Source organism: Amia ocellicauda, chromosome 5 (genome assembly GCF_036373705.1).
Source record: "Amia ocellicauda isolate fAmiCal2 chromosome 5, fAmiCal2.hap1, whole genome shotgun sequence".
NCBI classification, from domain to species: Eukaryota; Metazoa; Chordata; class Actinopteri; order Amiiformes; family Amiidae; genus Amia; species Amia ocellicauda.
The window spans coordinates 1164863-1179093 of NC_089854.1; the positions used below are offsets into that span (position 1 = coordinate 1164863).

The 14231-nt window shown below is 52.8% G+C and overlaps 2 protein-coding genes across 2 annotated transcripts in view; one reads left to right on the top strand and one right to left on the bottom strand.

Annotated features, from left to right (window-relative positions):
- ampd2b (adenosine monophosphate deaminase 2b) overlaps positions 1-527 on the bottom strand; it is a 34618-nt gene extending 34091 nt beyond the window's left edge. Inside the window, exon 1 of the mRNA XM_066703092.1 lies at positions 271-527. Within this exon, the coding sequence (XP_066559189.1) occupies positions 271-334 (64 nt within the window). The 5' untranslated portion in view covers positions 335-527. The remainder of the gene's footprint in view (positions 1-270) is intronic.
- A 2605-nt stretch (positions 528-3132) lies between these two features.
- gnat2 (guanine nucleotide binding protein (G protein), alpha transducing activity polypeptide 2) lies at positions 3133-12433 on the top strand. The gene is made up of 9 exons (XM_066703094.1): positions 3133-3619; positions 7815-7857; positions 8226-8367; positions 8832-8989; positions 9260-9388; positions 9495-9624; positions 10457-10610; positions 10727-10936; positions 11481-12433. Exons 1-8 carry the CDS (start codon positions 3502-3504, stop codon positions 10915-10917), a joined length of 1065 nt encoding a protein of 354 aa, XP_066559191.1. The 5' UTR covers positions 3133-3501; the 3' UTR covers positions 10918-10936; positions 11481-12433.
- Positions 12434-14231: the final 1798 nt, after the last annotated feature.

Here is a 14231-nt window from a genome sequence, read left to right on the forward strand (position 1 = left end):
GAGATAGAGAGTGAGTGAGTGTGAGAGAGAGGGAGATAGAGAGAGTGAGTGTGTGAGAGAGAGAGGGAGAGAGAGGGAGAGAGAGTGCAGTGGTTGAGCGCAGCTGTTGATAACACAGACTTTGCGCCGCTGTTTCACTTCCTGATCATTGCAACACCGCAGCAGCGCCAGCACCGTACGTAATGAGTATCACCACCACCACCACCACCACCATCATCATCATCATCATCATCACCCCCTCAGCACAGGGGCAACTCTAAACACACTTACCGGCCACTGTCATCACAGCGCTCTTGCCCTCGCCGCCCGCAGCGCCGTCTCTGCGCCTGTCCATCGCCGCGCTCGGAGCACCCGGGGTGTGAACTGAGAGACGCGCACACACACACACACACACACACAGATACACACACACACACACACACACACACACACACAGATACACACACACACACACACACACACACACAGATACACACACACACACACACACACACACAGATACACACACACACACACACTCTCTCTCTCTCTCTCTCTCTCTCTCTCTCACACACACACACACACACACACACACACACAGATACACACACTCTCTCTCTCTCTCTCTCTCTCTCTCTCTCTCTCTCTCTCTCTCTCACACCGAGGAGCCGAGGCGGCCGGTGCTGGGTGGGCTGCGACACAATGGACCCCCTCCCGTCCGCGGCGGGAAATGAAAAGTTCTGATCAGCGCGTCCGCTGTTTTCTAGAAGTTCATGATGACGCACCGTGTGACCTCATCGCGGTTCCGGGAAGTGTAGCAGGGCAGGTCGCACATTTAAAGGCGAAGGATGAGTATGAAGAGTAACTTGCTGTGCACGGACAGTGGTAGTAAGACGAGCTGGAACTGTGTGCAGATGCCGGTCTTTGGTGACGTCGTGTCCTGCAGCAAACAGCGCTGAGTCCCGTTATCCAGTGCATTCGCCTACTAAACACATTTTTGACACTTTGCCCACCAACATATTTACAAGGAACAATAATTACTAATAGTTTTGGGCCGATATTAGTCGTTTTCCTTGCTGCGGTGATTTCTGTGAATAAATACATAAACAGACATGGAAAACGAAAAGGACGTCCAGTGCACAATCACCGTGCATTACAGCACTGCAGGCCCACAACTGCGCACGCGTGTGAATCACCCAAGATGCCACGAAAAAGTGTTAAAGGCGAACAAATGCCACATGGGGGTAAAAAGTGACATACGTGTTGTTTTCAAAGATAGTCTGCCTGTGTCGGCACTTTTAGCATCATTTATAAGGACCCTGTATTGTGCAGTGCAGTGCAGTGCAGGTACCGCTGATCGTGTGCAGTTCAGGGCAGCAGTAGTCATGTATGCAGCAGTAAAACGCTGTGCATTGTCCCATGATTAGCAGCATCATTAGTAAAGATAATGATAATGGTGATTCCTGTCCCTGTCATATAACAATGAGCACCCTGCTAAAATACATGAATATTCAAATAAACTGCAATTTGGGGGGGTTGTTTGATCCATTTTCTCCTCAAACCCTGGCTCGGCCCCCAGTAGATACAATACGCTTCCTGCCTGACCCGTAGCCCCAAGCCATGGTGTGTTGGTGTCTGCTCCATTTTCTGCTTGGCGTTTTGTGGCAGCTGTATAGTGCTCTGTGTTTGTGTGTGTGTGTGTGTGTCAAGCCTGCACTGTGGAGCCGAGCGATGCCACACTGGAGGGACAGTCCGCTGCTGCAGTTCTGTCAGCAGTGCAGCCTTGGTGCCAGGCGCAGGGCACAGGCTACACACATGGGCTCTTAACACTAACATGCACAGAAAGTGGCAAAGGAGGCTTACTGTGAAACAAGCTCATTAGGGCAAAGCCAGCAGCAGTAAAAATAACCAGTGAATCTGGGTTAGAAAAGCCAGCTTAAGATTTGGACAAGAGACACACACACCCATTGTTTTCTCTGTCTCTCTCTTTCTGTAATTCTCTCTCACACACATGCACACACACAAACACGCACATATATGATCACACAAACAAACTCACTGTCACTCACTTGTCGCTCCTACAGGAAGGAAATGATCCTGTGCCAGTATTAGCTGCCTGGCCCTACGGGCTTTACCGGGGACCTCGTGTGTAATGAGGTAATCTTGTCAACAGATCAGCGCGACTGGGCCAATCCCATCTCAGATTTGGGGGGTGGGAGGGCAGGAGAGGGGCGGTAATGGGATTTGGGCACCGGGGATAGAGGGCAGCCTGATTACCTCACTATATTCCTCCTGCAAGCATTTGGGGATTTTGTGCTTCTGTTACCTGTCATTAGGCATTAGTCCATCCTGCCATTGAAAGTGACTTTAAATCTCTTCTGTGGTGGGGGGGGCAGGCAGGGTGGGGTGCAGAAGTCACAGATCCCGTTTTCACTGCCCAGCCTGTTTACCCCCTGCAGGAGCACCCCTCCCTCCACCCACTCCTCTTTTCCTCTGCTGTCTTCACTAGGAAGGCCGCAGCTCTCAGTATGTCATCAAGATCCGCAGTCAAGCAGCGCGGCCAGGTCTCTGCCATCTCAGCCTCCTCCCCCTCCCCTCTGAGACACCTGCGCTAAGGTGCAGCGCCGCTCTGTCCCACACAATCCCTGCAGTCTCAGGGTCTTGGTGTCAGCCAGGATGGCGTGCAACTGGTCTTTAATAAAGAAGAAAGGAAGGATGATAAAGGAGAATGAAAAGTCAAGCACCAAAAAGAAATATGCACTTTGCAAAGTTGCATCCCTCTGCATCGCTAAGAGCTGTGCGAAGCTGCCCCTGTGCCAATGCCCTAACACCGCTCAGGCTGGTGCCCGTATGCCCCCCCATGCTTCCTCTCCCTGTCCCTCTCTCCAGAACCAGAGGGGTGGGGGATGAGAATCCCCATCACTTTCTCTCCCACACAAGGTGCTATCTCTGGTGCTGCTCTCTGTGCAATGGTGCATGTGGGACGGTTTCTTCTTGCATTTTTTTTTCCTCCCGGTAACCTTCACTGTCCTTGCGCTCGGCTAATTGGATTTGCCAGTTTGTCCTGGGAAGATCAAGAAGAGAAGAGACCGAGAGAGAGAGACACAGAGAGAGAAAGAGAGAGACTCACACACACACACACACACACACACACACACACAGAGAGCCCTCCCCATTCCGCAACTAAGAAATTGGGTTAAGCGAGGGGAATTAGGGGGTGAGAGAAGTGGACCGTGGGCAGAGGACGCTCTCCTGACACTCGGATCTCAGCAGTCTGTGCGTGGCCGTCTCCCTGCTTGGATCTCCTCTCGGCTCCCTTCTGAGCTCCACCCTGCCTAGCTCCAGATCCTGTTCCTGCTCCTGCTGCTCCTGTGACCCTCCCTCCTCTTCCTCCTGCCCCCCTCCCGCCATCCAGCACATTCGCTGCCCCTCAAATTCTCTTTCCACAAGGTCCTCCACACAGCCTTCAAGATTTCCTACCTTTCGGATCTTGAGTTGGAGGAGGACGACGACGACCTTGACATGGGAAGTGGCGCAAGCGCAGAGGACAAGGAGCTGGCCAAGAGGTCCAAGGAGCTGGAGAAGAAGCTCCAGGAGGATGCCGACAAGGAGTCCAAGACAGTCAAGCTGCTGCTACTGGGTAAGACAGCGAGAGATCGGTGGCCACGCCTGACCAGGCACGGGGTGCAGGGGGCACGTAGTAGCAGAAAGCTCTGAGTCCTCAATGGAGACCCGGTGCCACCAGAGCCCTCCTGGGTTCTGGTCAGAGAGGGACGTCACGCTGATTCAGAAAAATAGATTGAAAACTGAAGTTGTTGCTGAAAAGCTGTGTTCACACAAGTGTAGGGGAGCGCTGCGCAGGGCTCAGAGAGAGGGACTCCCGGTGCAGCACAGAGCCCGGTGTGCACCTCGTCACTGCTGCTTTACAGAGGCGGAGCCTGGTCCAGTGTTGGAGAACTGGTTAGTGATGGTAGTCAGGAGGACGGGGAGGTCGGCAGGGGAAGGATTGGTAATGCCAGGGCTCTGATTGGCATATAAAGACAAGATCTTACGGTGTCAGATGGTACTAGAGCAAATGCTTTTCAGCTCTCTCTCTCTCTGTAATCATATGAGACGGACCCTTCAGCGCACAATCACTGCTGTAGGAGGATTGATGGCAACGCGGTTCCTATTCTATTGTTAATTTCTAACCATCACCACGTCTTGATCTTGTTCCAGCCGTGTGTTGTCGTGGGGGTGGTTTGATTAGTGGAGGAGGTGATGCTACATTGTCAGTTGCCGTAACTTTGTTTCAGGAAGGTTTTTGCTGCGGTGGCTACTGTTCAGGGCTAAAACACTAAATTGGATCAGGCTGAGAATAGCGCTGCTAAGTCAGGGTGCCAGGAGATTAGGACAGGAGTGTGGCGTCACGGTGCGAGGACACCGCATTACCGTCCCCTTGCGGACGTGCTGTCCCCTTTGCCTGGACGTTTTTCTGGTGTTTATGCTGCCTAGTATGCTGCACACAAGCGAAGCATCCCGAACAGAACAAGTTCGATAGATTCCAGTAGATGGACAGAGGGATCAGAGTGACGGAGAAAAAGAGAGAGATGAGGGAGGTAGAGAGGGGGGGGTGCAGGTAGTCCAGTCGAGGCGGGGAGCAGCTCGGAGCGGCTGTGTGGATTTGGACGGCTTTTCCACAGGCTTCTTTCTAACCCCATTACACGCTCTTCCTGTCCGCGCTGCTCACCCTAATCGTCTTTCTCCGGCTTAAACCGGGATTATCTCATGGTGCTCTTGCAACACCTGCAGCCCCCCCCAATGTGCACCGCCCCTCATAAATCACCACACCCAGAGTCCCACTAACAGCGTGGCACTGAAACAACCCCCCCCCTTTTTTTTTTTTTTTTTTTTTACCTGTCACATTCCCCTTGGGCTGGGAATCCAGGGGTATGTTGGCACAGAGGGGGTGACAGGTGGTGATACTACAGACGGCCTCCCAGCGCTCACTGCCAAACCATCTGATCCCGAATCCTACACACAACTAGTTTCAGCATCGCTCTTGTTTTCCGCTGCTAAAAAGTCAGCTCAGTTTTGTTGTTGTCGTTTTTGTATTTAGGTTGCGTCTTGCAGCCTGACGCTTTACAAACGATTTGAGTTCAGTTTCCCTGCCTCCGTGCTGCCACTCAGCGATCCTGACTGGCGTGTGCCGTGGCTCAGAGCACCATCGCTGTGCTCCTGGAGAGAGGAGCCAGCATTCGAGGTCTCAGAGAGCCAAACTCATGGCACTGTCCCCCTGTCCCCACACGCCAGCCCCGCACAGCCTCCCGCATACAAACACAAGAGGCCACAGAAAGAAAGGTCGGTTGTGCCAACAGCCACAAGCCCACCCACTCTCACACCCACACACACTCCAGTTCTCAGTTGCTCTCTCTCTGAAGGCTGCAGGCAGCGAGCACACCTCCCCCCACACAAAGAGAAACACACACACAAGAGCAGAGCATCATGGAGAAACAAAAGTAACAAAATCGATTTAATGTCGGGTTGGCAGTAATGACAGGGAAGCTCAGCTCTGGAGTGTCACGGGATGCGTGTCCAGTGTCACATGCTGCGGCCCTATTTGAGGTGTGTGAGTGTGAGATAGTGTGTGTGCGCATGTGTGTATGTATGAGTGAGGGCCGACAGTGCAGAGCAGGCCTCCTCCCAGCCGGAGTGGCGCCTCCTCTCGGTGCATCACAGACACTGTAGGCGTCTCCTCTGACCCGCTGACTTACACCAAGACCAGGGGACCAGTGGACTCCTTGCTGTCCTCCCTGTCCTTCCCCCAGGGCCCCAGAGGACGTGTCCTCAGGACTCCTGGTTTGAGATTCTGAGTCCTTCAGGCTCCACATGCTCTGAAACAATCTTCCAGTTTTAATGTATTACTTTTCTTTCCTCGATTACAGTCAGTTTGTTTCAGCGTGGTGACTGAGGCCTCACTCTGCTCTTGCTCAAAGATCCGCTCAGACCACGAACGTTTGGCCAGGACACAAAACCCGAATTCCTGACGTCCCAATACATCCATCAGCAGGCCTGTCAGACGTGCTGAAGACACCTGGACACCCTCACACGTCCCGTCTCCTGCCAGCAAGCCCTTTCCGCAGTCTGTGCTCATCCCACCCTCTAGTGTCCCTGGTTGGTACTGCTGACTCTGTGGGTGAGACATGGTTGATGGGTGTTGACTGCAGCAGGACCTTTCTGGCATTTCCAGAATAACCAAATGAAGATGCAAAACAAGGGTGTGTTTGTGAAGAGGCCCTGTCAGAGAGAGGACACGATGCCAGCAAAGGAAGACAGCGATTGCTCATCTGGCTGTTGTCAGATGCTCCTGAGAAGCCGTTCACACAGGACTCATTCCCACGGCCTCTTACTGTTGGTGTCGTGTGTTTTCCGGCATCGCGGTCGTGGACTCCACCAGGCTGGCAGATTACTGGCTGCATCACAGAGCACAGCGTATGAACGTCCCAGGCAGGACTGCCCGCCCACCCTCACACCACCCACTGGGCCACGAGGGGCAGCCTGTGGCTCGTCGTGACACATCGAGACACCAGGCCGTGCAAACAGGGCTTGGTGTGTTTCATTGACACGTTCAGCCACTGACACAGAGGGATGAGCAATCCTCCCCCAAAATAAATAAATCAATAACAAGTGAAAACAACACTGGCTGCAGTGTGGCACGGCGGAGGTTAATGGAGGTGCCTCTTCCAGTCGAAGGGTCAAGCGATCTCTGCTGCTCCACGGTTGACATCACTGCTGGAATAGTCACCCAGATGGCAAGCTTTAGTTACCCACTAACACAGAGTGTAGAGAGAGAGAAATCTACACATTACAACAGGCTAAACTCGGGCCAATTGCGATTCGGATTTCGAGGCGCACCAGAGGGGTGAACAACTAACCACCTAACTGAAGCCAATCGGTCATCAGTCCTTTTCGTATCTGCGTCTGCGAAGTAATAAAGACAGGCGGGGTGGTGTGGGGGGCAGAGGGAGACTTGGGTGTGTCTGGGGCGGCCCAGTTTTCTCCAGGGTCTGCTCGTCTTGTTCCGTTTTGTTTCCTCTCCTCTGGGAACCGTGAGGCAGGTGGGTTCGAACTGAAGACTCCCATGCTGTTGGCTGCAGAGACTTCCAGCGAAGCACAAAATCATTTCCATAGACACTCCGTCTAAAAACATTATTAATTCAAGAACACATACAGAGATAAACAAACTAGCCCCGCCCCCCCCACACATCCTGCCTGCTGGCCTGGTCGGGTCAGAGGTCACCATGGGGATCCCGGTCACATCCCCAGTCAGTGCAGCCCCTCTCTCTGAGGCGAGCCGATGACCCCACGCTTTCAGCCAATCGGGATAAGCTAGGGGATAAGATGCTTAGTGGTGACAGCACTGCACCACACAGCCCAGCAGTCACACACACACACACAGGCCGGAGACACACAGGCTCACACAGAGATACACAGGGAGGGACACGCACACAAGGCAGGCTGGGCTAATCGCAGGTTAGATGCCGAGAGGCTTTGCCCGGCTGCTGTACGTAAGACACGCAAATCCAATTGGGTCAGTTTCCTCTTGTGCCTCCTGATCCCATCAGCTGTCAAATGGCCCATCCTGAATAGAAGCTGGGGGGGTAAGGAGGGAGCAGGAGGGCTGACAGCCGGCTCAGCGGCCCCTTTGGGTGAAGCGGTCTGCTCCTCATGTCTCGTTCCTTATTTTAAAGTGCTCAACTATCAGACTACCGTTCTTCTCCTAAACCCCCCCACTACGGTAATTGTGATGTGTTTTGGGGCTCTGACTGATGTCCATGGTCTGTGCTTCCTTTCAGGGGCAGGAGAGTCAGGCAAGAGCACCATCGTCAAGCAGATGAAGTGAGTATTACCCAGAAGCCTTCTCTGCCCCCCCCCCCGGCTACAGATACACCTCACAGTCCGTGTGTGTGTGAGAGAGAGAAGTACAGTGTGACAGACAAGTCTGTGAGAAATTGTGCAATTGCTGGATTCCACTACCAGATGGCACCTTGAACATACAGAGCGGGGGGGCACTGGGCCATAGAAAAGATTAATCAAGGTCCCCCCTCCACTCCATCAACTCACACACCATATGATTCTGACTGGGGTTTTTTCTTCCTCTCTGTCTGGGCACCTCCACCTTACCTTTCACCTGCTCCACCACTCACTCCTCACCTCTCTCCACACCTCCTCCACTCACCGCACCCCCGCGCCCCGCCCCCTCTCAGGATTATCCATCAGGACGGGTACTCGGAACAGGAGTGCTTAGAGTTCAGGTCCATCATCTACGGGAACATCCTGCAGTCCATCCTGGCAATCATCCGGGCCATGAGCACCCTGGGCATTGACTACGGCGATTCCTCACGAGCGGTCAGTACCCCCCCGGCCCCCAAACACTGACCGCCCAGCTCTCGCCTGCCCCCGGGGGGAGCCCGCTGCGGCTGCCAAGAACACCAGTCCCCTTGTGTACAGGCGTGTTTGTTTCTCCAGGAGGGAAGTAGCTGCACTATTGTCTGTTAATCTTGTGCAACTTTTACCTACCCACTGCTGTAGAGACCCCCACCAAGAGCTAGCGAGAGCCAGTGATCTTCCCCCTGGCAGTCTGCGTAACAGTTACCTATCAGTGCCACCAGGGTCTTTACAGCAGCCGTGTGGGATTGGGGTCGAAGGTCACATGATGTGGCACCAAACGATGGCGTTGTGACAGAGTAATCTCTACGAACACACGCCACACGGCTTCCCCTCTGCAATGAGCATGGCACAGGAGAGAGGACCGAGCCACGCACGGGCGCCCACCCGTTCCCGTGGTGCCAACGCTTGTCTTTGTCCCCCAGGATGACGGGCAGAAGCTGTTCAACCTGGCGGACTCTATCGAGGAGGGCACAATGCCGCCCGAGCTGGTGACGGTCATCGTGAAGCTGTGGAAGGACTCTGGGGTGCAGGCGTGCTTCGAGAGGGCGGCCGAGTACCAGCTCAATGACTCCGCCTCCTAGTGAGTGGGGCAGCTGGGGGGCAGGGGCAGATTCATGCTCACACACGGGCACAGGCACTGGCAGACACACACACAGATGCACAGAATATGTTTGGTGTTGTATTGTCATCTCTGTCTCTCTATTTACTGAAGATGAAGAACGCAGCAGCCACGAGGCAGGTTGGTTGCAGAGGGCCGGGAGCCAAGCCTGACCTCTGTGTTCCCTCGTGGGGCAAACCCACACTTTTCAGTCCCTTTGTTGATACAAAAGAAAACTGCCCTGTCTTGCAGCTACCTGAACGAGCTGGACCGAATCACCAAACCCAACTACCTGCCCAACGAGCAGGATGTCCTGCGCTCCCGAGTCAAGACCACAGGAATCATCGAGGAGCAGTTCTCCTTCAAGGACGTGCACTTCAGGTAGGCGGCTGTGCTCCACACTGCCCTGGGCTCTGGTTCAGCTAAGTTGGAAGGGTGGGTTGGGGGGTCACTGTGAAGTCTTGAGCCTCTGTCTTTCCACCGGCAGGATGTTTGACGTCGGGGGTCAGAGGTCAGAGCGCAAGAAATGGATCCACTGCTTTGAAGGTGTGACCTGCATCATCTTCTGCGGAGCACTGAGTGCCTACGACATGGTGCTGGTGGAGGACGACGAAGTGGTGGGTTTCAGGGGGGAGAGAGAGGGAGAAGGGGAAGAGAGAGAAAGTGTGCCGATCACACAGGAGGCTTAGACCTTTTACACCAGCAGGGAATGGAAGTAAAAATCCAGACTGCTACAGATCAGTGGTTGTTTGTTGTTGTTGTTAACGCAGTCCAACACGGCCGTTTGCCACAGATGAGTGAAGATGTCGTGTGCGCCTCCCTCTCCTCTCCAGTGACAGACAGAGGGGCAGAACAGAGCAGGGGGCTGCCTGTCACACACTCGACCACTGCTGGGGGGAGGTGGTAATGATTCGACCAATAGACGAGGAATCCAACTTTATAGCGAAAGCACCGATTGTGCCAAAAAGGGTGCATTGTTTCGAGTGCAAAGGCATTTCGATGCAGAGACTGACTGTAATATGAGCGACTGCGATACAGGAGAGCACCACGGGGTGGCAGTGATGAGTCTTTTTCCTGTGGTTAATATGACCAAGAGCACGTAGACTTCCGTTAGCAGAGATGATTCATAGCGATTTGCATACAAAACCTATTTTTTGGAAACTACGTTGGTTGGCTTTAGAATTTCATCTCCACCCCACGAGACAGGAATTGTATCTCAAATGGACAGAGTGGGGGGAAAAGAAGCAGAACAGTTTCAGCGTGGCCACACACTCTCACACAGACACCAGGGATTCTACCGTGTCATCTACTTTCAGTTCTTTTTTTCTGTAAAGCCACGGTGACTGGGTCTGTGACATGGCTGTCCACCATGGCAATGAAGTTCATTTCCTACTGAAATCTTACTTTTTCTTTTTGTATTCCCACCCATCCCACCCCCCTCCTCTGCAGAACCGCATGCACGAGTCTCTTCATCTATTCAACAGCATCTGCAACCACAAGTTCTTCGCTGCCACCTCCATCGTGCTCTTCCTCAACAAGAAGGACCTCTTCACAGAGAAGGTCAAGAAGGTCCATCTCAGCATATGCTTCCCCGACTATGACGGTCAGTACTGCCGGCCAGGTCCTCGGTCCCAGGCCTTTAAGAGTTTGCCCGATGTCCTGACCTGGATAACCCCTGGGACAGAATAAATTCAACTGTTGTTTGGTCGCCCCCCCCAGGTCCCAACACATTCGAAGACGCTGGCAACTACATCAAGAACCAGTTCCTGGACCTGAACATGCGGAAAGATGTGAAGGAGATCTACTCACACATGACCTGCGCCACGGACACACAGAACGTCAAGTTCGTGTTCGACGCCGTCACAGACATCATCATCAAAGAGAACCTGAAGGACTGTGGCCTCTTCTAATACCCCGGGCCTGCAGACAGTGAGTCCTCACGGCACACGCACACCCACACGCACTGCTCGAAAGCCACAGTATTCCCAATAGACGAGCCGCTGAAACGGACATAACATTTCCACAAATTCAAAAGCAATAAGCGTGTCGCGTTTGCCGTGTTTTGCGCTCTCTGCGGGAGAACACAGCTGGAGACTAGACTGAAGCCCTAATGAGTCTGTCTGTGATCTCACTGGATCTACCCAGCCTGTAACATCATACCTGTCTGTAATGAAGTCCAGCTGGAGACAACCTCTGGGCAGCTGTCAAATTAATGTTCTTTTTCGTCTTAGCGGACTTATGTCTTCAGGCTACCAACTTAAGAGCCTGAATTGTATGTTAATAAGAGTCGCACTAAACCTTCATTTGCCAGTCGTCTTCTCCCAGGGATTTTTACAAGACTATCAGTTGAGCTTTGAAGGCGACGGTCCGTCAGAGCTCGAGAGCGGCCTGCCTTTGATCGGCCCCAAACTGCCCAATTCACTCCCATGTCACCAAGAAGCAGAAGATCAAATTCTCTCCTTTCTCTCCACAGATACTCCCTCTCCCCCTCTCCCTCACCTAATCAGTCAATTCGCTTCACCCTGAGCGGCGCTACGAGAGAGGAGCCCCAAGGTGCCCCGGCCTCCCGCGTCCCGAGCCCCGCGCAGCCGCTCCTGTTTCCGGAGAGAACCGACCGCAGAGCCCCTCAACCCTCCAAGGCACAGCTCCCCACACCCAGGAGGACCCCCGATACACGCCAGAACCGAGCGACACCAGCTGAGCCCCGCCCGACCCCCCACACCTCCCCGGACGAAATGTCACGCCCCACACAGGCGTCCGATAACCACAAGATAACGATGACGATAAAAGTAAATTATTAAAAAATAAATAACGGGGCAGAGTGTTCAAGTTGAAAGCGTTTGGGAATTTAATTTGGCGAGTCCAGCTGGGTTTCCCTGTGGCACAAAGCCACCCAACTCAACTGCACTGCTTCGAGTTCTTGATTTGAAGTTAGAGAGCGGGACACTCCTCTCTGGGATTGTAAGGGCACTGAACACACTGCGCCAGGCTATTAAAAGTACTTCAACGGGTCAAGAACAGTTGAAACCTTGTGCATCTTCACATTATTGAGTCTAGTCTACATTTCTCATATTATGACTTTTAAACGCGCATCGTTTCCACCAGACACTCTGCGATACGAGGACCGAGAAGCAAAAACACTAAAGATTTGCTCTGATCTTATCTGTGTATTTAAACAAGCTTACGTTTCCTGGTGTGAAATATATGAAATCACACATTATCCCTGAAGCAAACATTAGAGTATTGTATTCTGTAAATAAGAAGTAGAGCTTTATTCTGTATTACAAAAAAACTGTATATTTAAAAGATTTAAAAAAAGTGAAATATTAGGCAAGAATTTTGCATTATTTTGACTAAAACTGTAAATCTGTATCCGTTTTGGCTGGTAAACTGTAGTGGCACAAAATAAAGAATATGCATTATACACTCCAGTGTCTGGCTCCTTCTGTACTCCTTCCCCCATCCGTCAAGAAGACACACAATACACAACAAAACAAGTCTTCCTAACGACGGGAGATGCACCCGAATGGAGAGCAATTTAAACGCACAGCCTTTTATTCCATACATGTGGCATTCAATTGTGTCTCCCCACCAATCTACACACTCTCTCTCTGATGAACCGCAGTGACGCAACCCTTCGCTCACACACCGTTGCAAGCGCAGGAAAAAATAAGCAGATCTGGGCAACTGTAACCCGTGGGGCCTCCCCCCGGAGCTCTCCCACAAAAGTACAGCCTCTCCGAGGGCGAGAGGAATAGGTCTGTGTGCGTCACGACACGCTCACAGGTCACCGACGCTCCTGTGGGTTAGAGAGGCATACCCCCGATCCCCCACAGGCAAACACTGACACAGCGAAGCCCAGTCCAGGAAGGAAGCTGCTGTACACGTCTGTCACGCACTAAACACACAACTATGACATGCACATTTCATGCAAGTACTGATATGAGGAACCACAGTGTATACCACACTGCAGAGCAGGAACAGGGTCCGAGTAACAACAGCTCTGGACTTAAAACACACTTTTACGACGGCTGCGCGTCACACTGCAGGACTGATAAAGCAGTCGAGGGGTTTTCTGTTCCTCGGGGGAATCTGGTCCGTGACCTGGGACTCGCTGGGGAAACGTTAGTCATGAAGCAGCATCACTGGGTTCGGGGGGGGGGGTCATACTTCAGCAAACTGACCGCCTACGTATCACAGGGAGACATTTCTCACGCATGTCTTTACCGGCGAGGTGCAAAAGAAGTTCATTCAGGAAATCACATGCCTGTCAAAACTTTTTTCCTCTGCCCTTTAGATCTCAAACTGCAGCTGAGCATCAGAGCGCTTTGTAAAGCCTGTAATTAAAACGTGCGACTATGAAGGGCTATAATTTGAGCAGTGAAAGCGCAGAGGTACCCGTGACAAGTTCTTCGGCTGTGAGCTGGTTTTGCTTTGTTTCTCCTGATGCCTCGGCCGCAGATTAAAGTCTGAAACTGTCAGGGCGGTCCTCCGCACGGCAGCGCGAGCCAACCTGACGCCGAACACCCACCACTCGGGTGATCCGGCGCTCTGTTCCTCCAGTGAATCACAGTTGCAACAACAAAAGCAGGCCTGAACTCGTCCTGTATGACAAAGGAAATCATCCGTTAAAGATCAGACTTCTCTGGAGTATTGGGCTTGACGCCGTCACCGATTGGACAGGGGAGATGTGTCCGGGCACAGTTTGATGGGGACCGGGTCTGCGTGGCAGCGATGCCAGACGGGGCCGGACGCAGGTGGGTATTGAGCAGGTATCAGACGCGTCCTGGGAAGCGAGGCAAACCCACAGAGCAGGTGAATCATGTGAAACTTCACTCCACTACAAACCCTCGCCACCCCTATGAGAACGAACCCGCTCTCTGAACACTTACCCGGCGGCTCCGCCACACCCCGGCATTGCAGGACGCCCTTTCGATTTCGATTCCCTGCCCGCCCCGGGATGGTGAGAGAAGAAACCGTCCGCAGGGTCATCCTCCCAGGCTGGCGGCAGTGATCTTGCAACACCCGCAGGCCGGTGACGAAACGGCTGGTGCAGCAGAGGATTCTTAACGGACGCAATGGGGAGTTCGTGTCACTGTGATAAGACTCTCACTCTGCGAAAGGGAAATTCAAACCTAGATGTCTGTCTTCAGCTCCTCATAATAAAGACACACAGAACATTGCACACACTAGTACACAAAGACTGAGTCTCCAAGAGTGGACA